At 50.1% G+C, this 21843-nt stretch overlaps 1 protein-coding gene across 3 annotated transcripts in view; it reads right to left on the bottom strand.

Annotated features, from left to right (window-relative positions):
* Nucleotides 1-15168, bottom strand: part of LETM1 (leucine zipper and EF-hand containing transmembrane protein 1) — a 34226-nt gene extending 19058 nt beyond the window's left edge. For 2 of the 3 annotated variants that reach the window (XM_021718011.1, XM_021718016.1), the window contains exons 1-4: nucleotides 14779-15168; nucleotides 7144-7287; nucleotides 5990-6127; nucleotides 4203-4406 (exon numbers count right to left, since the gene is read on the bottom strand). In XM_021718011.1, coding sequence (XP_021573686.1) covers nucleotides 4203-4406; nucleotides 5990-6127; nucleotides 7144-7287; nucleotides 14779-15129 — 837 coding nt within the window. In that variant the 5' untranslated portion in view covers nucleotides 15130-15168. The remainder of the gene's footprint in view (nucleotides 1-4202; nucleotides 4407-5989; nucleotides 6128-7143; nucleotides 7288-14778) is intronic. The other variant, XM_008069686.2, reaches the window with a different exon arrangement.
* Nucleotides 15169-21843: the final 6675 nt, after the last annotated feature.

Below are 21843 nucleotides of genomic sequence, written 5' to 3'. Positions count from 1 at the left end.
TGGTAGGCCCAAACTACTAGCCACAGCTGTTCCATCCCCCTGCGGTCCAGCTTTCACAAACAACCAGAAGCCCTGACGCCTGTTCCGTCTCTGGCCAAGGCAAATGTCTTCATCTGGCTCCTCTGGCACACGAGGATGAAGGCTTTGCCCCCTCCCTGCTCACTTGCTGGTTCCCCATGGTGTCGAGGTGTTCCAGGGGTGCTGTTGAGTAATCCCCGACTCTCGACAACACCGCTCTCTCTGGCTGTTGCTTAGTCACATTCATGAACTGAATCCCGGGCACATTTGAGATCAGGTGGGAGAACTGCCGCACGAGAAGCCCAGGCTCCCCAACGGGCCTCCATGGACACTGCAGGGGAGAGGCGCTTCCTGTTATTGACAGGAGAGGTAGATGGAAGCTCCAGTGTCCCACTGGGTCTCCCAAAGTCGACCCCTGGCAGAGAGGGGTAGGGATACCTAGGCACTGCTTCTCACTGGGCTTCCACTGATACTGCACTGGAGATGGCCTTGTTCCCACTGGGCAATTATGACAGTCCTGCGTCTCTGCTGGGCCCCTTGACCCCACCCCACCCCCATTGTGGGGGCAAGTGTTGTGCCATCAGGTGAGAGGAACGTGCAGGGTCCCCACCTGCCCTCTACTGACACCATGGGGGCATATTATCACCTGTGGAGATCAAAGTGCCAGATCTCCAGTCAGCCTCCCCTGACACGGTCCCAGTCAGAGTCTGGTGACCATGCTACACCTGGGAGAGTGGAGGTCCAGGCACCCCACTTGACCTTTGCCCTCACAGTAGAGGTGACTAGCCCCTTGACTTGCTCACGGAAGTGTAGTAGGCCTTTCCTAGACAAGTATAACACCACACTGAACCGCTGTAATCTTCCACAGACAATGCTTGCATTCAAGAAAAACTGAATACTATAAGCAAACAAGAGAGAAATCAAAAGCAAAAGACCTACAGACCACCTAGTCATAGTGTAATCAGGTATGAACTATGATATGAGTAGTGTGTTCAAGAAAATAGGACAAAATGTACAGTTTTACCTGAGAACTAAAATCTTTTTTCTTTCCTTTTTTTTTTAAGAGCCGGGGTCTTGCTCTGTTGCCTAGGCTGGAATGAAATGGCATGATCACAGCTCACTGTAACCTTGAACTCCTGGGCTCAAGCAATCCTCCTGCTTCAGGCTCCTGAGTAGATGAGATTATAGATGTGTACCACTACACCTGGCTAATTATTTATTTTTTGTAGAGATGAGGTCTTGCTACATTGCCCAGGCTAGTCTTAAACTCCTGGCCTAAAGCAACCCTCCTGCCTCAGCTTCCCAAAGTGCTGGGATTACAGGTGTAAGCCCCTGTGCCTGTCTGAGAACTAAACAAACAAACAAACAAAAAACCCTGGCCAGGCTCGGTGGATCAGCCTGTAATCCTAACATTTTGGGAGTCTGAGGCGAGTGGATTGCCTGAGCCTGTGGGTTCAAGACGAGCCCAGGCAATTTGGCGAGACCTGGTCTCCACAATAAAATTAAAAAATAGCTGGGTGTGGTAGCGCACATCTGTAGTTGTGGCTACTTGGAAGGCTGGGGCAGAAAGATTGCTGGAGCCCAGCGGGTTGACTCATGACTGGGGTGGCCATGAGCGTGCCGCTGCACTCCAACCTGGGCGACAGAGTGAGACTCCAAAAAACAAAAAAACCCCCCGAAATTCCTGGATTGAAATTAAGAGCACCTACAATGGCTAAAAGAACAGATCAGATCCAGAAGAAGACAGTCAGTGATCTGGAGGCACAAAAGGGCATGAAATACAGATGACAGTCCATGTGATGGATGGGGCAAGGTGAGGCGTGAAGGACAGCTGATGAGGTCACTGAGGGGAAGAGAGACACTTTGTGCAATAATGGAGGTACAGGATCGGTAACAGGATGAACACAGAGACAGACATGCCTAGGCACAGTATCCCAAACTGCTAAAACCCAACATGAAGAGAACATCTTTGGAGCTGCTGGAGACAGGGAGACAGACCCTGCCAGAATGGGATCTGTAAGTGCAGAAAGAACAGAACTGCAAGGCTGGGATTCTGCACACAAAAAAGCACCCCGCAACAGTGAAAGGGAAAGGAAGACGCATTCAGATACCCTTCACAGTAGACTCATAGCCCAGGAATTCCTCAAGCAGAAGAAAATAATCTACACGAAATAGAAATTCAGGGAAGAAGGAATGGCGAACATGGAGGTGTCTAGAAGTCAACGCAGACTGCTACGACATGACAATGCACACAGGCGAGCCCACTGGCGCCGCAGTATTTCTAGGTGGAGCACTGACTGGAGGTGGTGAAATACAGTCACCAAAGCTCCTGGGAACTCTAGGAAAATTATCAATTAATAAATAAGTTAAGGAAGGGGTGGATACTTTAAAAAAATACAATTAATCCAAAAGAAGAAAGGAAGTAGATTAAGAAAAGGAGGATAGTTGGGTGTGGTAGAGCACGCCAGTAGTTCCAGCTACTTGGAAGGCTGAGGTAGAAGGATTGCCAGAGCCAAGCTGGTCAACGCTGGGGTGGCTGTGAGTGTGCCACTGCACTCTTGTCTGGATGACAGAGTGAGACTCCAACTTGAAAAAAAAAAAAGAGAAAAGAAGGAGGGAATTAAGATAGATATTAAGTAGAGCATAGAACAAGGGAAACAAATAGAGAACTACTATGGATTAAACACTCCGGGTAAACAACAGAGTGTCAGACCAGATTAAAACAGCAACAAAGGCATTAGACATGTAAGGATCAGGAAGCTTGAGAGAAAACAGACAGACAACCTATCCAGAAAGATAGCTGGTATAGGCCAGGCTCGGTGGTTCAGCCTGTAAAGATAGCTGGTGTAGGCCAGGCTCGGTGGTTTAGCCTTCCCCAGCACTTTGGGAGGCAGAAGCAAGTGGAATGCCTGAGCCCATGGGTTCGAGACCAGCCCGGGCAACTTGACAAGACCTCATCTCTACAATAAATCAAAAATTAGCCGGACACGGTAGCATGTATCCATAGTTCCGGCTACTTGGAAGGCTGAGGCAGAAGGACTGCTGGAGTTCTACAAGTCAACGCTGGGGTGGCCGTGAGTGTGCCACTGCACTCCAGCCTGGGTGACAGAGTAAGGCTTTAACTCAACAACAACAAAAAAACTGGTATAGTCATCAGAATATCAGACACCAGGGATTTTAAGGCAAAAAGCATTACTGGGGAAAAAGAGGGCCATTTCATTCATTCTTCTGGAAAAAAGGCCAGACCTGGAAGCACACAGCAGCTGCGCGCTGGGGAAGGATGGCAGGAAGGATGCTGTGGGGCCAGGGTTGTTTTTTTTTCATCTTTAAACCCCAGCTTCTGCAGGACAGGGCTTGTTTTTTACTTCCTACCCTTTTAGTCAGAAAATCCAATGCTAGGTCACCATTTTAAAGAAAATTTTCCAATATCTGGGACAAAAGTCTGTGCTAAAAGATATTTACTGCAGTGTTGTTTAGGGCAGCAAAAAGACAAGTTGAAGTGTTGGTTAAATACATTACAATGTGTCCATCTAGTGAATTAGGCAATCATGAAAGCTCATCTTCCCAGTAGCCACTCAGTGCATAGAAGGAGGGCCTTATTCTGCCAGGTGAAAAACCGCATGGGTTGTGTGGCTCCTGTATTTACTGCAGGAGACACAGCCCTGTAGCACATGTTGTGTGTGCGCACATACAGGGCAGAACGGGCAGAGTGCACCAACTGTCAAGCATCACCATCTGTGAGTGACAAGGCCACCAGGAAGTTTGTCTTCTATCATTCAGGGTCCTGTCGAGTGTCTGCAAAGAGGACACACTGCCTTTGTCACCAAGAAAAAGGGTCTGGGTGCAGTGGCTGAGGCCTATAATCCCAGCACTTTGGGAGGCCAAGGGGAGAGGACTGCCTGAGATCAAGGGTTTGAGAACAGCCTGGGCAACTTGGTGAGACCTCGTCTCTACAGTAATTAAAAAAAAAAAGTTAGCGGGGCATGGTGGCACACACCTGTAGTTCCAGCTACTTGGAAGGCTGAAGTGGAAGGATCGTCTGAGCCCAGCAGGTCAAGGCTGCAGTAGCCATGAGTGTGCCACTGCACTCCAGCCTGGGCAACAGAGTGAGACTACAACTCAAAAAAAAAGAAAAGAAAAAAGTAGACCAGCAGGCAGTGCCAAGGCACAGCAACCCGGCTTACCTTGTCATCGGCCTTGATGGAGCGCAGTCGCATGGTGAGTTGGAAGCGCAGGAAGTTGTTGGTGCCTATGGACTGCAGCTCCAGCAGTTTGCACAGTGCCACCAGCTGTGGCCGCGTCAGGTTGTCCAACGTCAACTCATCCTCAAATAACTTGGAAAAACGCATAATCTCCTCGTTGCTGGGTCTCTCCCCTGTCTCCCGGATCTGTAGTAACAGTCACAAGGGCCATCCATGGTGTCACTGGCATGGCCCCCAGCCCCACACCTGCAGCAGTGAGTCAGAGGAAGCCCAGGCTCGCAGAGACCCAGTCCCATCCCTTGCCCACACTCCTCCTGGGAGTGGCTCTCCACCCCTCAGACTCAAACTGTGGCCTCTGCCCATGCCAGGCTTGCAGGGTGATGCTGTGGGCTTGGTACATGTAAGCAGCATCTGGCCTTGGACCTTTCTAGCCTGAGGCAGCAGAGCCAGGCCACAGTCTACTGAGGGCAGACCCGTGACCTTGCCCACCATGGAAGTGGCTGTGAAGCACCCTGGACCTCATGCCAGGCCTGCTGCTTGGGCAGGAAAAGGTCACACCAGTGCATACTTGTGCTGCCACCCATGAGGATCTGAACATCAGGGAGTGGATGGCCACCTTGACACCTGCCTGCCAATGTCCACTTTCGGGACCTTTAGGAAGAGGCAGAGCCCCTCAGCTCAGACCACTCGGGACCTCTGGGTGACTGTCTATGTCTCCTGCCCAACAGACACACCAACACTCAGTCGCTGTCAAGAACCAAGCTGGGGAGGTCCCTAGCAGAGAGGCAGATGGAGGGGACCAGCCTGACCTGCACCAACCCCCAGGAGCTCCCCAGGCTGCACTGGCAGAACAGTTCCAGGAAATGGTTACAGGCACGCTCCTGGGGGCCACCCTAAACACCCCAGTTCTGCCAGTCACGTGCACATCCTTCTTGGGAACTGAGTGACCCAAAAAAGTGTGAACTGCCCTTCCTCCCACCGCTTGGTGGCACAGTGTTCCAGCCAGGGCTCTTGCCTCCCTTCCAGCAACCCCTAACCTGGGGGCTCCCAGAAGGCTCCTGCCCCCATGGCTATGCCCGCCTCCTCACCAGACAACACTTCTCTATCACCAGGCGGCTTGGCAATCCCTTCTGTAAAGGGCCAGATGGCAAATATTTCTGGCTTCGTGGCCATGGAAACCACTCCCCTGTGCGTCATGGCGTGAAAACACCATGGACAATACACACGGTGCAGGCTGGAGGTTCCAGCCCCCATTTAAGCTTTTCCTGCACTCCAGATATATTCTTGATTCCAGAAAGTGGCACAAGTCCCTCAAGCCTAATGACCCTGGGCTTGTCATCCCTGTCTTGTCTCCACCCCCCATCCCTTGCATGGTCCTGGCCTCTGACAGCCCTTGGGATCTCCCTGGTCCTGACCAACTCCGGCCAGATGGAGTCACCTGGAGAGGAGCCCAGCCCAGGACCACACCTCACACCTTTGGCATCTTGAGTTCCTTATCTGCCAAATCCTACCTCCCTGCCTGCTGCAGTGACAAGACACAAGTGACTCTAAACATCAGTGAGTGTGAGGCTCAACCTCCACAGCTAGTCTCACTGAGAACATGTGGAGGCCAGGCCCGACCATCCAGCCAAGCCTCCTGGGGAAACGCTGCACTGCTGAGTGCAGTAAAAGAGGAAGAAAGAAAAGGGAGGAGGCCCAGCAATGCTCGGAACTGTAACCAGCCTCGGAACAACGGCTGAGGCCAGAGGGGCTCAGAAGCATCAAGGCACCTTCTGGAAGAACGCAGAGAAGTCTTTGGTGGCGCTGCCCTTGGCCGCCTTATTCTTCAAGGCCATCTCCTCAATGGTGTCCTGGAGGAACTTGGCCAGCTCCAGCTTGACCCGAAGCTCCTTCTTCAACCTCTCCTCCTGCAAGAACAAAGAGGAAAACTGCATTCCCACCCACCTCCTGCTGGCACCCAGGCCCCCAGAGCCTACTGGAGGATGGGTTTAGGAGTAGGCTCTAGCTGCTCAGACGCTGGCTCCAACAAGAAAAGCACTTTATGCCACAACCTGCTGCCACCGACATATGAAGAGAAATATCTCACAAAACACTGACTCTCATGGAAGTGTAGCCCATTCTCAAACTCTCTTCTATTTCATGCTTTTAAGAAATATGTAAGCCAGGCTCGGTGGCTCAGCCTGTAATCCCGCGCCTTTGGGAGGCTGAGGTGAGTGGATTGCCTGAGCCCGTGGGTTCGAGACCTGCCTGGGCAAGGTGAGACATCATCTCTACAATAAATCAAAAATGAGCCAGGCGTGGTAGCGCGTGCCTGTAGTTCCAGCTACTTGGAAGGCTGAGGTGGAAGGATCGCCGGAGCCCAGCAGGTCGAGGCTGCGGTGGCTGGGAGTGGCCACTGCACTCCAGTCTGGGTGACAGAGTGAGACTCCAACTCAAAAAAAAAAAAAAAAAAGAAATATGTGTGTGACACTCTCCACCTAGAGTGGGGACGGCAAACTTCTTCCATAAAGGGCTAGAAAAGAAAGCTTTCTGTCTTCATGGGTTGTGTGGTCTGAAACAACTGCTTGACTTTGCTGGGGCCTCACGAGAGCCGCAACAGACAAGACACACAAGCCTGGGTGTTACACGTCCTACAGAACTCTGTTGATACAACAGCAGGTCCCAATCTAGCCTGTGAGCTGCAGCTGGTCAACCCTGCACTGGAGGGATCTCGAAACCCATGAATGGGTCTCCCCTGAGGCATAAAGAGCACTGGTCTAGAGACTGTATTTTAAAACATATTTAAAGATAAACCTGGAACCCAGCATCTAGTAAATGATTACAGCACAGCAGAAGGACCACACAAGACACACAGAGTTTCAAAAATACCTAACGCCTGACACAGGCACACATAAGGCAGCCAATGTAGCTGCAATGCGCTCACCTTAATGGACTGGGTCTCAAATGTGGATGGCAGCATGTTGGGGAAGAGCTTTACAGCCACGGGCAGCAGGAACTCCATGAACGGCACCACCACAAACACGAGGAATGGCACCAGACGGAAGAGGTCGGCACAGATCCGGAGAAACTGGAGAGAGGCGGGAAGCCATCAGGACACAGAGCAGGCATAGGGATGAAGCAAGGCATAAACCGCAGGGATCTCTACAGCGGGGATCTCTAAGGGCTGTAGGTTCCAGAACCACTGAACAGATGACTCCTGAACCTACTACTTTCTCAGGGTCCAAACCACGTGCCACCAGACTCCAGGAAAGCAGGGCGCTGGGTGCTCTGATGACTCATTCCTCAGGGCCCTGGCCAGTAGCCCTGGGCTTGGAGGCTGCAGGTAAGGACCAGGTGCTGTTGGCGTGGTGGGGAGGGGGAGGGTGTCACAGGGAAGGGCCAAGCTACGTCACCCACTCTGAGCCTCTACAAAAAGGGAAGACAGCTGTGCATCTTCTCAGGCTTCCTACAGTCCCACCACAATGTGATCATGAAAAATTCTTGAGGGTTTCATCATTATAAATAAACCCGTCATGCCAAGAAAGAGATACACAATTGCGGTCATCAGAATTCCCTGTGAGACCCTGAACAACCAATTGTTGGAAAGCAACACGAATGATGCTGCCCCTTTCCAGTGCCATGATGTCCACCAGGCCCTCCACAGTGCTCACGGAGATCTCCTGTTCCTAAGTGTCCATGTGCGACAAGTGAGAACACTCAGTACACTCAATGTCTTTCTTCCCACTGGCCTTTCCTTCCAGACTTGGCTTTCAAGCCTGTCCCTGCTGTGACAGGCATAAGACAGTGACCTCCTCAGTCTCAGATCTGCCATCTGCTATGAGGAAGAACCCTACTTTCTTGCACATTCATTTCTCTACTTATTTTCATCATGACTCATGGACTCCTATATACTTTTTTAACTTATTTACAATTTACTGCTGTCTTTATTCTCAAATGATGCCAGATTTGGGCAGGAATAGACCCTTAAAGTTGGCACCTGTGTTTTTCGCTATTCCCCATTAATATTTTTAGCAGTTCTACTGAGGTGTAATTTACATACTGTAGCATTCACCCATTGTAAACATACAATTCAACAATTTTTGGAAAATGTATAGAATATAAAACCATCGCTAAAATCCAGACTTACAACATTTTTGTCACACCAGCTGCAGTTACTCCCCATTGTCACTCCCGGCCCTGGTAAGCAGGACTTAGTTTCTGCCTCTATCAATTTGCCTTCTCTGGACACTTCATATTCATGGCAGCCACATATCTGGCTGCTGTCATTAGGTATTTCAATATTTAGGAATGTCATGTCCTCCTTATAAATGGACCCTCCTGCATCATGACATGGCCCTCCTTAGCACTCTGGTGACACTCTACTCTAAGATCTGTTTTGTCTGGAACCCACATGGCTGTGTCAGTGTTCTTCTGGATAATACCAGCACCATTTGCCTTTTCTCATCTGTTTACTTTTAACCTATTTGTGTCTCTATATTTAAGGTGTGTTTCTGGTAGGCGCATGTATTAGTTCTTGCTTTTTTATCCAATCTCATAATCTCAACCATTTAATAAATAAATCTATTTGATTCTGTAAATAGTCAGAGAAAAAGCATCTGACAAAAAAAAAAAAAATCCAAACTCTTTTCCTGATTAAAAAAAAAAAAACCTCTGATGGGATTTACAAAAAAAGCTTATAAAACTGATAACTGATTTGGTACTCCTCCAAGATATGATTAATATGTAAAAATCAATTGTATTCTCATATACAAGCAATCAACAATCAGAAAGTGCAATTCAACTGGGCTCGGTGGCTCAGCATGTAATTTCGCTCTTTGGAAGGCTGAGGTGAGTGGATTGCCTGAGCCCGCGGGTCTTGAACTTGGTGAGACCTCATCTCTATAATAAATCAAAAAATTAGCCGGGCATGGTAGTGTGCGCCTGTAGTTCCAGCTATTTGGAAGGCTGAGGCAGAAGGACCGTCAGAGCCCAGCAGGTCGAGCGGGCACTGCACTCCAGACAGGGTGACAGAGTGAGACTCCAACTCAAAAAAAAAAAAAAAGTGCAATTTATGGCAGTAGACTGCTGACACTCTGGCTGTATTGTCCTGCTTTTCATGCCCTTCACAGTGTGTCTCTCTTTAACAAATCTACCTTCCCTAGCTCATAACTGTTTTCTTATCTTCTACTTTCACCACCTGTGACTCTGGTCATACCTTACCCAGCCTGTCATGCATAGCATGTACCATTTGTTAAATCTATTAAGTTGTACCCCTAAGATATGTACATGTCATTGTATGTATATATTACCTTAATTAGGCCTAAGTAAGTTGCATCTCAAACACTATGACAGAAAGTGTAATTTAAAAATTGCACTGGCCAGGCTCAGTGGCTCACACCTATAATCCCAGCACTTTGGGAGGCCGAGGTAAAGAGGACTGCCTGAACTCACATTTCTACAATAAATCAAAAAATTAGCTGGGCATGGTGGTGCGTGCCTGTAGTTCCAGCTACTTGGAAGACTAAGGCTTCTTAGAAGGATTACCTGAGTCGACCGGGTCGAGGCTGCAATGGCTGTGGGCATGTCACTGTACTTCAGCCTGCGCGACAGAGTGAGACTCCAACTCAAAAAAAAAAATTTCATTAACTGACAACTGCCAAAAGGTGGAAGCAGCCCAAGTGTCCATCAGTGGATGAACGGACAAGCAAAAAGGTGGTCCCTCCACACAGTGGGATGTTACTCAGTCTTAGAAAAGAAGGAAATTCTGACCACACTACAACATGGACGAACCTTGAGGACATGATCTTGCATGAAAAAAGCCAGATAAAAAAGGACAAATCCTGTGCGATTTCATTTATACGAGGCACCTGGAGTCCTCAAACTCCTAGAGACAGGAAGTAGAATGTGAGTGCTGGAGGCCAGGGCATTAGAGTTAACCTGTTCGGGTTAACTTGACACTATGCCCTCCAAGCGCTCATGCTGCAGTAGATCTCCTGGGTGCAGGGGTCCCAGAAACACACATCATTTCCCTGCCCACAGCAGGACCCTGGGCCCAGATCCAAGCACAAAGACTTCCCAAATACCTCCACTCCACACTGATCCTCAGACACGTTTGTCACTCTATTTGACACAGTGAGCAAGCATGTATCAGGCATGTAAACCACAGTGTTTCAAATCTATCTTCCATCTGAACAATATTCATATAATCGTTATACATTGTCTTTGCCTTTGTTGCAATTTTAAGAATCACTTTTCTATACTTATCAGGGCCAATAACATTTTGTCCAAATTAAATTATCCACAAGACCTCAAACCAAGAAAAAAATAGCAGGGTTCCACAAGCTCTCACCTTATTGCTGACAACAGGGGATCTGCCACCACTGCCAAACCCGACCCCTGCTAGGACCCTGCCCTGGTGCTTCCTCATCTGCTCCACTCTTCTCCTTCTTAAAGCTGTCTCAGAAAAGGAGGGAGAGGAGCAAGAGGAATGAGTATCACCGTGTGACCCAGCCATAGCAATGGTGTCATCAGTGTCCAGTGCCTACATAAGACTCTGTTGTCCTAACACAACCTTCCTCTTCAAACTACCAATCTATTCCCCTCTAAAACAGACACTCTAGGAAATTCCAGCCAAAAGAATAAAAAGATTAAGGCTCTCAACAAAGTTCTGGAGAACAAGCATAAAATTAGAAGTCTGAGTTACTCTCCTAAGTAATAGCTAATTGCCAGGATACAGTGAAACAAAGTCCTCACTTCCTCACTGAGGAATCCCTGGTTCATTAACCTGGAGCAGACTGTCTGAGGGAAGGCAACCTCTGCGCCTGCTCTTTGGAGGAAGATACCGAGCACAGGAAGCTGCCCCTTGTTCCCTGGGAACTTGTCACGAAAGAAAAGAACCAGAAGGAAAAGCTTAGAACGCAACTATCGGTTATTTCACAAACCAAGAGACACCGAGAAGGCGTGGAAAGCGACTTCCGCTAAGGAGCACAACTGCATGCTCGGTGTGTGAGAACTCAAGTGGAGAGAGTCAGCAGCCCTGGAGTTTCCTTGAGCATGTCTGAGTCTTCCACTCGTTCTGAGCATGGATGTAAGGACACAGCCTAGGCTTACAGCAGGCGTGAGAAGCCATTCCCACTGCAACAGAAACACTGTGCCTGGGACCGCTACGCTGCAGACGTTTCTACCAGAGCACAGAGGAGACCATTCTATCACTACATTTTGCTAAACACTGGCACTTAAAAAGCAGATGAAGGCACAGCATTTCCTAAAACCCCATGCCTTTATATGCACCTAACATCAAGGGTCTCAATTTCAGTTGTCAAAAGTTGAGATTATTCATCAACTAGAACATTCATTTCAAACATGGATTGTATAAAACAACTTTTCACAAAATATGCCAGGTAATAAAATAACTTCTTAAACTGGGAGAGGTGGCTCATGCCTGTAATCCCAGCACTTTAGGAGGCAGAGGCGAGAGGACTGCCTGAGTCCAGGAGTTTGAGACCAGTTTGAGACTCAGGAAACTTGACGAGACCTCGACTCTACAATAAATTAAAAAAATTAGCGGTGTGGTGGCACGCGCCTGTGGTTCCAGCTACTTGGAAGGCTGAGGTAGAAGGATCGTCTGAGCCCAGCAGGTCTGTCCAGCCTGAATGACTGACAGAGTGAGACTCCTACTCAAAAAAAGCAAAAAGAACTTCTAAAATACCTGTAAACACATAAGCAGAATTGCAAATCCCGCTGCTGCAGCCATCTGAGCATTAGGCGACTATCTTTAAGAAGGTGAAGACACTGCTCAGACATAGCAGCAGTACTGATGAGTTTCAAACATGAAAACTGAACAAGCTGTAGACAGCAGAACAAAGGCTTCAATTTGTAAATGGTCACAGATGTCCTGAAAGTGCTACGATGCAGAAGTGCCAGTGAGTGACGGGGTCCCAGAACTGCAGGACTGAGAACCCAAAGCCCCTCTCACCTTCTCCCACCCTGACAGAGGATTGGGCAGGGGCGCTAGAATCCAGTCTTATGCCTAGAAGAGCAGCTGGCCTGGAGCGGAGGTGGCCCAGGACACTGATGAAGGTCAACAGCACCCGAGTTCTCACTAGGGAAGTCACTGAGCCCAGGAGGACTGACACAGCAGTTTGTATGTCCCCCTTCTGTGAGGATTACGCGGCCGACAACCACTGAACACCTGTGTCAGGACTATCGCTGACAGACGCCCACCCACTTAATGGCATAAACCATGTTCTATTACACAAGTTCAATTCCCTCATGTAAGTGACCAGCTGGCCTGCAGTGCACATGTAAACACACGGCATACCAGGCAGCAACTGTAGGCGCCTGGGCATGCCCTGCCAGCACAGGGCCCTTGGGGCCTTTCTGATGGTTGCCTCATGTTCTCGTAGGAAAGGTCCGATGATGAGGTGACGGAGTAGGGATGGCCAGCACCAAGGCTCCAAAGCATGCCCGGGTCTGCCGAAGGGGCAGCAGGCCTGGCATGGGAGGGCACAGAAAATGAGATCAGAGGACAACTCTGCAGCACATGGACAGTGAGGGCTGGGAGCAGTCGCCGAGAGCACTGAATGTGAGCTGCCTTCCCTTCCCAAAGGTAGGTTCGTGCTTGCTGTTGTGGAGATGCAGAGGAGCCCTGACCACAGCCCATGCAGCACGGGGTGGGGGCGGGCAGATCGTAATCTGAGCACATCCAAAGGTGGCTTACCAGGAGTCTGGGGGGTTGGCTACACACTATGGAAGTGTGAAGTATGAGATGTCTCCAAGAGCCTGAGCTCCTGGAAGGGGAGTGCTGCTCACACTGAGAGCAAACACAGGATGACCCATAGGAGGGGGCAGGAGATGAGGGGGCAGAAAGAGGAGAGGGCAGAAGCGGGGGCAGATGAGGAGGGGGCAGGAAGAGAAAGAGATGGAGAGGAGGGAGCAGGAAGAGGAGGCAGCAGGTGAGGAGGGAGAGCTTGGCTTCTACTGCTGGTGGCTGCCCCCCAAGCTCCCAAGTAGGGAGGAAATGTCAACAGGGTGGTGGGCAGCATGTCAGTCTCAGGGCAGAGGCAGGGCTGGGGACATGTGTGGGCAGTGCCAGACCAGGGAGAAAGAGTTGTATGGCTGGACATGTTCTCCTGGGTCCTTGGGAGAGAGTAGTCTCTGCCTGTGTAGACAGCTGGGCCACAAAACTGACACACAGGTGGTGGGAGCTGGGGACGAGAGGGCAAGGGGGCGCTGGTCTGACACTGAGACAAATGCCACCAGCCCCGACTGGGCTGCTCTACAGGACACCAGCTGGTGCCCCCAAAGCTGCCAAGTCTGTCACAGACCACAGGGCCTCAGGAGACAGTGTGGGGTCTGGGATCAGGCAAAGGACCTTGGTGGGAGAGCGGGAAATTCCACTCAAGTCTGGAATTTCGTTAAGAGTGAGGTGTCAAAGTATGATAAAAGTAACAGAGATGAAGCACTGGGGACCTGGGTGAGGGATCCAAGGCTCTATGTACTGTCTTTGAACTAACTTTTATTTAATGCAAAATTACTCCCAAATTAAAGGCTTATTTAAAAATAAGTAAGTAAATAGTGGAGTCCACAAGAAAGCAAGAGAAACCCCAAGAGCTAAAAGCTGTAAGATGCTCTCAGATGGGAAGGACAAAGCAGGCAAGAGGCAAGGCCGTGCCCAGGAGGATGGGCTTGGCCCATAGCACCCACAGAAGCAAACAAAAATCTGTGCTAGGGAAACTCACTCAGCACCCAAATCACACAGGGTCTCCACAGGTGAAACTCCTCTGAAGACAGTCCAAATCACAAACACCCACACCTACCATGGGCAAGACAGTGATAAGAAGGACCCACCCCGGAATGCAAGAAAGTGGAGACACCAGATCCAGCACCAAGTCTACTCCAAATCGTTGGAGACTTGAAAGAAGGAACTGAAAACTCAAGAAGGACCAAGCAAATGGATTTAAACAGCAAAATAATTGATTTTCTGGAGATAAAAATGTAAGCAACAAAATAAAACTTTGGTGAACTCATTAAAGAGATCACTTCAGCTGCAAAGAACTAAAAGAACAGAAGGAAACACCCAGGCTGCGGCCCTGAGACAGACAAAACAGGAAGACTCTCCTGAAGGCTGGGAAAGACAGAGGGGCCAGGCATCAGGCACCAAGGCAGGAGCCGTGAGAGCCAGGTGCTGTGAGCACGCAGGCTCTAGAATGGATGGGGAGCCTTGGGGTCAGATGCACAGACCACCTAACATGAAGAAAACAAACCCATCCAGAGGGGCACGCACCACTCTGAACACAGGCCTGGAAGTAGTGAGACAGAAGAGGCTGCCACCTGCAGCAGTCATGCTGTGCACGCAGCCCGCCCCCAGGAAACAGACTGGCTCTGAGAGAAAGCAGGCCTTGTGCTAGAAACCCAGCAGAGGGCCCAACACCAGCAGGCAGGGCACAGCTCAATGGGTCCGGATGGAGAAGGCTCAGTTTGTTACAGGCGTTACTGCTTCTTTCTTCACAAACAAGTAAACCCTAAACATGTTTACAAGGCCAGCTCCAAGGGCAACAGAATGTGCAGTCCCCATTACCTGCCTGCGCTCCCGGCGTGTCAGCGTGTGGCCATTGAGGATGCGCCAGAGCATGCGCGCAGCGATCTTGGTGTCGATCCAGAGCAGGCGGAAGCCGTGGTAGTAGTGCCTTAGCTCGTCTAGCACCCGCTGCCCCAGGGACTTTCTCACTGCCACTTCTGCTGGAGGACTGTACACTGGGCCGCCTTCCTCTAGCTTCTTGTTCTTGTCCTTCAGAGACTTGAGGGATTTCTCTACTACGGAGTCATCGCCAAGGGGGCATGATGTGTGCCAGCTGCGCACAGGAAGACACTGAGGTCCTGCCACCATCAACGTCACTGCGGCAGAAGCCCATGGTGCTGTTGCCAGCATGCGCGAGCACTCTGGCCTCAGCGTCCAGCATCCAAGATGGTTGCCCCTGAAGGAAAGATGAGCAGGGTAGGCTGAGGTGCAGCAGACAAGTGGAACATTCCTTGAGAAAGGGAGAAGGAAAGTCATGAGAGTGGCATTGTCCCGGGATGCTCGGCACAAAATATTAGCAAGACCACAAAACCCACCCATCACCCACTGCCACAACCACAGCCATAGCCACAGCCTCCTGTTTCCTGCCATCTGCAACACCCAGGAGCCCTTGGGAAATGCCTTTTGAGGAAGGCTGAGATGGCATGTGACCCTGTCGGGCATACCCCACTCAGCAGCAGCACGGCCTGCTAGTCCACACAGGAAAGGGGGCAGCTTGGATGCGAACACACCCAGCAAAAGTTCAGTCCCTAGGCTCAACCTAATACCATGGTTCAAATTCCGGCTTTACTACTTACTGCTAAGATCTTGACCAAGTAACTTAACTCCTCTGTGCTTTGGGTACATCCTTTGTAAATACATGTGTTAAAACACACCAAGGGCCAGGTGCGGTGGCTCAGCCTGTAATTTCAGCACTTTGGAGGGCTGAAGGGAGAGGAATGCCTGAGCTCACGGCTTGAGACCAGCCTGGGCAAAAACTTGGTGAGACCTCGTCTCTACAATAAATCAAAAACTAGTCAGATGTGGTGGCATGTGCCTGTAGTTCCAGCTACTTGGAAGGCTGAGGCAAAAGGATCACCTACGTGCAGCAGGAGGCGGCTGCAGTGGCCGTGAGTGTGCTGCTGCACTCCAGCCTGGGCAACAAGAGTGAGACTCCAACTCAAAAAAAAAAAAAACCACACCAAGTCCCAGAATGGTACCTGGCACCACCAGAGAAGCACAGCTGTGATGATTCCATCACAATGGGGAGAAGACACCAGGCAGGACTGGACCAGGCGGGAAACCCCTTGTTCTGCAGCTCAGTGCACAAATGGGACCTTGGAGGAGGAGCAGGCACACAGCTACTCCGGCTCTAAGTCCAAAGTGGGTAGTGCAGTTGGCACTGGGTGGCACCAGCCCGGAGCGGCTCAGCATGCAGAACATGCCGGGGGGCCAGAAGCCTCAGCACCAGGAACCCCAGTGTGGGCTGGTGAAGACATGAGGCTGGGGAGATCGTCTGGCCTAGGCCCCGTGAGGGAGGTCAAAGCTCCCTCCAGGCCCTTGCCCAGTCCCACTCACCACGTCTCCAGGTTCTCCTTGGCTCTGTGGGCACCTGAACTGGGAAGAGGCCCTAGATCCAAGTCACTAAGTCACTAAGGGCCAGGCTGCAAAACATGCACAGAGCTCACTCCACTCTGATGCTGCTAGGCCACTGGCTGTGCTACACACCTGCATCCTGGCCTCACCACCAAATGAGGGTGATGACAGTGCCACACGTGTGAACACACATTCCCTCCTCTTGGCATCGAGCTTAACAATGCAACTTTCCAGCCCTCAATTAGCAAGGATGGTGGTGGCTCCCATGAAAAGGCAGGACATCAGTAGTCACAGGAGCACTGACAAGCAAAGACCAGGGCACTAGACACAGACCAAGCGGAGATGTGTGCAGCATGTCAGTGGGGACCACAGCCCTCAGCCCAGTATCTTCAATCACACCAGAGATTCCTCAAGATCCAGCCAGGGAGGTTTCGTTATTCTCAAAGAGCACAAGACTATGTGAAAAAATATTTCACAAATTTCGGCCAACACAAAACCAATGTGGGCACGGGGACTTCTAGTGAGCACATCAAGGAGGCTAGTCCTGCTGTGCCCCCTCTGCCAGAGCCTCCCCAGAGCACCTGCGCAGGCCTGCGGGTCCCACTGCACGGCACCCCAATCACCAGGCTGTCTCCTGCTTCTCCTTCCCTTCCCTCTCCTTGGTTCGATAAACTGCCTGTGGAGTGGAGGAACTACTCTGAGCAAAAGCAATGTCTTAGCAAAAAACAGACAACTGCTGGCGAGGGAGTAGACATCTATCCATACAAAAAACCCAGACACTTCTGCTGAAGTCATTCATTCCATGTTAGAAACAGCGCTGACTCCTGTGACCATCTCCACCTGGACACCTTGCCACCTTCATAAAGAGAAAAACTAGCCAGGCTCGGTGGCTCAGCCTGTAATCCCATGCCTTTGGGAGGCTGAGGTGAGAGGATTGCCTGAGCCCACGGGTTCGAGACCCGCCTGGGCAGACGAGACCTCATCTCTACCATAAATCAAAAAATCAGCTGGGTGTGGTAGTGCATGCCTGTAATTCCGGCTACTTGGAAGGCTGAGGCGGAAGGATCGCCGGAGCCCAGCAGGTCGAGGCTGCGGTGGCCAGAAGTAGCCACTGCACTCCAGTCTGGGCGATAGAGTGAGACTCCAACTCAAAAAAAAAAAAAAAAAGAGAAAAATTAAGTAGTGCCTCAGAAAAGCAGTGCTGCCTGCACCTGACTGTGACAGCTGCCTAGACAGCAGGCAGGGGTGGGGAGCCTGGGCTTGCTCCCCTCCCACAGTACGTTCCTGACTCTGTCAACAGTTATGTAAATGCCACAGGCATCAACACCTGCAGGCCCCTCCCCAGGGGACAGCTCCTGAAGCTAAGTCAGAGAGGAAAGACATCAGCCACAATGTGCCCCCTCCATTCTTCAGGAACATGATGCCAGTAGGGAAGTTATGCCCTGCAACAAGAAAAAATAAAGAAAAGAAGAAAGGAGCCACCACAACCAAGAGAGCTGATTCTAGAAGTCCAGGATAATTCTCCCAGAGACCTGTAGTGGTGCGATGCCACGTCCATGCTTACTCCTATGACACCTGCTCCTCTCAGCCGAAGAGAACGTCTCTTGCATGGTGCAAGAATGCCAGGCAGGCCCAGGATGCCCAACGTTACTGTGTGCTAGCACATGCACCAAGGACCCAGGGCGCCAGCCTGGCCTCAACACAGCCAAATTCCCCAGCAAACCTCATCAGCATTCATGCTAAGTGAAGTCTGAGGAATAAGTAGCCTCACATCAGCTGAGGTTTTCTCACTAAATGAGGTTCAAGTATGCTGAGTGTCAGAACTGCATCTTACAGTCTGAGTACTCAGAGTTCCAAGTGCCACTTCTCTTTGTTTCCATGGTAAAGAAGGCCAAAAACAGTTAGACCATGTCTACCATGTTGTCTTGGATCAAAAATGTTCCACCTATGGGCGGCCGTGGTGGCTCACATCTGTAATCCTAGCACTTTGGGAGGTGGAGGTGAGAGGATTGCCTGAGTCCATGGGTTTGAGACCAGTCTAGACAACACAGAGAGACTTCATATCTACAATAAATAAAAAAATTAACTGGGCATGGTGGCACATGCCTGTAGTTCTAGCTACTTGAAAGGCTGAGGCGGAAGGATGGCTAGAGCCCAGCAGGTCAAGGCTGCAGTGGCCGTGAGTGTGCCACTGTACTCCAGCCTGGACGAGAGTGAGACTTTGACTCAAAAACAAAAAACAAAAGCTCCATCTAAATGCTCACTATTCGGCCAGGCTCGGTGGCTCAGCCTGTAATCTCAGTGCTTTGGGAGGCCAAGGCGAGTAGACTGTCTGAGCCCATGGGTTCGAGATCCACCTGGGCAGCTTGGCGAGACCTCATCTCTACACTACATCAAAAATTAGCCAGGCGTGGTAGCGCACGCCTGTAGTTCTGGCCACTTGGAAGGCTGAAGCGGAAGAATCGCCGGAGCCCAGCAAGTCGAGGCTGTGGTGGCCGGGAGTGTGCCACTGCACTCCAGTCTGGGTGACGAAGTGAGACTCCAACTCCAAATGAAATAAAATTAAATTAAAAAATAAAGAACTCGCATTAAAAAAAAAATAATAGTAAAATAAAAATAAATGCTCACTATTCTTATTCCACCTATTCACCCCCAGGGCTCTGGATCATGTCAACTGAAGACTATCTGAGATTGTAAAATAACTGTTTACAAAACAAACAAACAAAATGAATATAGGGCTGGGCATACCTATAATCCCAGCACATTAGGAAGTGGTCGTGGAGAATTACTTGAGGCCAGGAGTTCAAGACCAGCCTGGGCAACATAGTGAGGCCCCCATCTCCATGAGAATAAAAAATAGGCTGAGCTCGGTGGCCCAGCCTATAATCCCAGCACTTTGGGAGGCTGAGGAGAGTGGACTGCCTGAGCCTGCGGGTTTGAGATCAGGCCGGGCAACTCTCTACACTAAATCAAAAATTAGCCAGGTGTGGTAGTTCGTGCCTGTAGTTCCGGCTACTTGGAAGGCTGAGGCAGAAGGATCGTCAAGAGTCCGGCAGGTTAACGCTGGGGTGGCCGTGAGTGTGCCACTGCATCCAGTCTGGGCAACAGAGTGAGACTCCAACTCCAAAAAAAAATTAATTAAAATATATATAAAATAAAATTAGCATCTGTAGTCCTAGATTCTTGGGAGGCTGAGGTGGGAGGATTGTGTGAGCCCAGCAGCACAAGACTACAGTGAACTATGATCACAGCACTGTGCTCCAGTCTGGGTAACAGAGTGAGACTCCAACTCCACAAAAAATAAAAAATAAGCCAGGCACAGTGGCTCAAGTCTGTAATCTTGGGAGGCTGAGGTGAGAGGACTGCCTGAGCCAACAGGTTCGAGACCAGCCTGGACAACATGGTGAGACCTCATTGCTACAATAAATCAAAAAATAATTAGCCGGGCGTGGTAGCATGCACCTGTCGTTCCAGCTACTTGGAAGGCTGAGGTGGAAGAATCACCTGAGCCCAGCAGGTCAAGACTGCAGTAGCCAGGAGCATGCTACTGCACTCCAGCCTGGGCGACAGAGTGAGACTCCAACTCAAAAAAAAAAAAAAAAATGATTATCACTTCCAACTACTTATTTGTGTGACTCAAGATTGTTAATATTGTATGACCAAAACAAAAATAAAATCATTTTGACTGCTGAGAAGACACCACTCATCCATAATTCCTGAACTGAAGTGTATGATTTCATCAAAACAGCTTTACAGTTCTCACTGTTGGACTTTTTAAGGAAATGTTCACAATTGTAAACTTATAAAAAAAAAAAAAGTGGGCTGGGCGCAGTGGCTCATACCTGTAATCCCAGCACTTTGGAAAATGGAGGCAAGAGGAATGCCTGAGCCCAGGAGTTCAAAACCAGCCTGGGCAACTTGGCGAGACCTCATCTCTATAATAAATAAAGAAAAAAATTTGCCATGTATGGTGGTGCATGCCTGTAGTTCCAGCTACTCGGAAGGCTGAGGCAGAAGGATCACCTGAGCCCAGCAGGTCAAGGCTGAGGTGAGCTGTACTTGTTCCACTGTACTCCAGCCTGGGCAAGAGTGAGACCCCTGACTCAAAAAAACAAAAAACAACAACAAAAAAACCACACACATTAAAAAAAAACCAAAACAGCCGGGCTCAGTGGCTCAGCCTGTAATCCCGTGCCTTTGGGAGGCTGAGGTGAGTGGATTGCCTGAGCCCGTGGGTCTGAGACCCGCCTGGGCAGTGAGACCTCATCTCTACAATAAATCAAAAAAATTAGCTGGGCGGGGTGGCGTGTGCCTGTATTTCCAGCTACTTGGAAGGCTGAGGCGGAAGGATCACCAGAGTCCAGCAGGTTGAGGCTGCGGTGGCCGGGAGCGGCCACTGTACTCCAGTCTGAGTGACAGTGAGACTCCAACTCAAAAAACAAAACAAAAACAAAACAAAATCAGAGACCTCATACAAAACCCAGGCTTCTGGCTTCTCCTGAACACGCAAGAGCAGCCCTGTGCAGCTGCGTCCTTCAGGGCAGCCTTGACCTGGCCCAGCCTGGGTCACTGCTGTGTTCCCTGCCTCCTGCCGTTTGCAGAGCTGACTTCGGAATGAAATCTAGAGAAGCAAGTTTCTGTAAGAGCAGAGATGTTCGAGGCTCACAACTTAGTGCCTCCATCTGCCCCCGAAATAAGACTTTACGACCGCACTCTTGTGACCCCCAGAGGAGAAACCACATCAAACCTAAGCCCAGAGTCAGGGAGTTGGGGAGAGGTGCTGGGGAAGCTGGTGAGGCCTGGGGTTGCTGGCTGGAAGGCACAGACACAGAGAGCATGAAGCTCCCTGAAGGAAGATGAGTAGGGACAGGTGTCCACATCCCACTGAGTCCAGCCTCCAAAGCTCTTCCATGTGGTTCTCCTGCTCAGTGCAGCACCTTACAAATCCATACAACTGAAGATGTGCCGAACCTTTTGCACTCGGAGACACCTGCGGATCACCTACCAGCCAACTCAACCGCACTTCTATGAAATAGTAAAAATGAATCACTTCATATTAAATAGCAAAGTGCTGTAACCAATTATTTTACTGTGATAGTATTTGGCTTATAATGGAATTCTGGACATTGAGGAACTTATTTATGTCCCAAAAAAAAAAAATTCCTATCTTATATTTTTCTAATGTGTGGTAACATATGAAACAGTCATCAACATGCACTGCAGTTTAATTGAAACATGTGGAAGCCAGGCTCGGTGGCTCAGCCTGTAATCCTGTGCCTTTGGGAGGCTGAGGTGAGTGGATTGCCGGGTTCAAGACTCACCTGGGCAACTTGGTGAGACCTCATCTTTACAATAAATCAAAATGAGCCGGGCGTGGTAGTGCGCACCTGTAGTTCCAGTTACTTGGAAGGCTGAGGCAGAAGGATTGCCGGAGCCCAACAGGTTGAGGCTGCGGTGGCCGGGAGCGGCCACTATATTCCAGTCTGGGTG

Source organism: Carlito syrichta, unplaced genomic scaffold, assembly GCF_000164805.1.
Source record: "Carlito syrichta isolate Samal-C Ts95f unplaced genomic scaffold, Tarsius_syrichta-2.0.1 Scaffold111489, whole genome shotgun sequence".
Lineage (NCBI taxonomy): Eukaryota > Metazoa > Chordata > Mammalia > Primates > Tarsiidae > Carlito > Carlito syrichta.
This window is presented reverse-complemented; position numbering and strand designations above follow the sequence as displayed.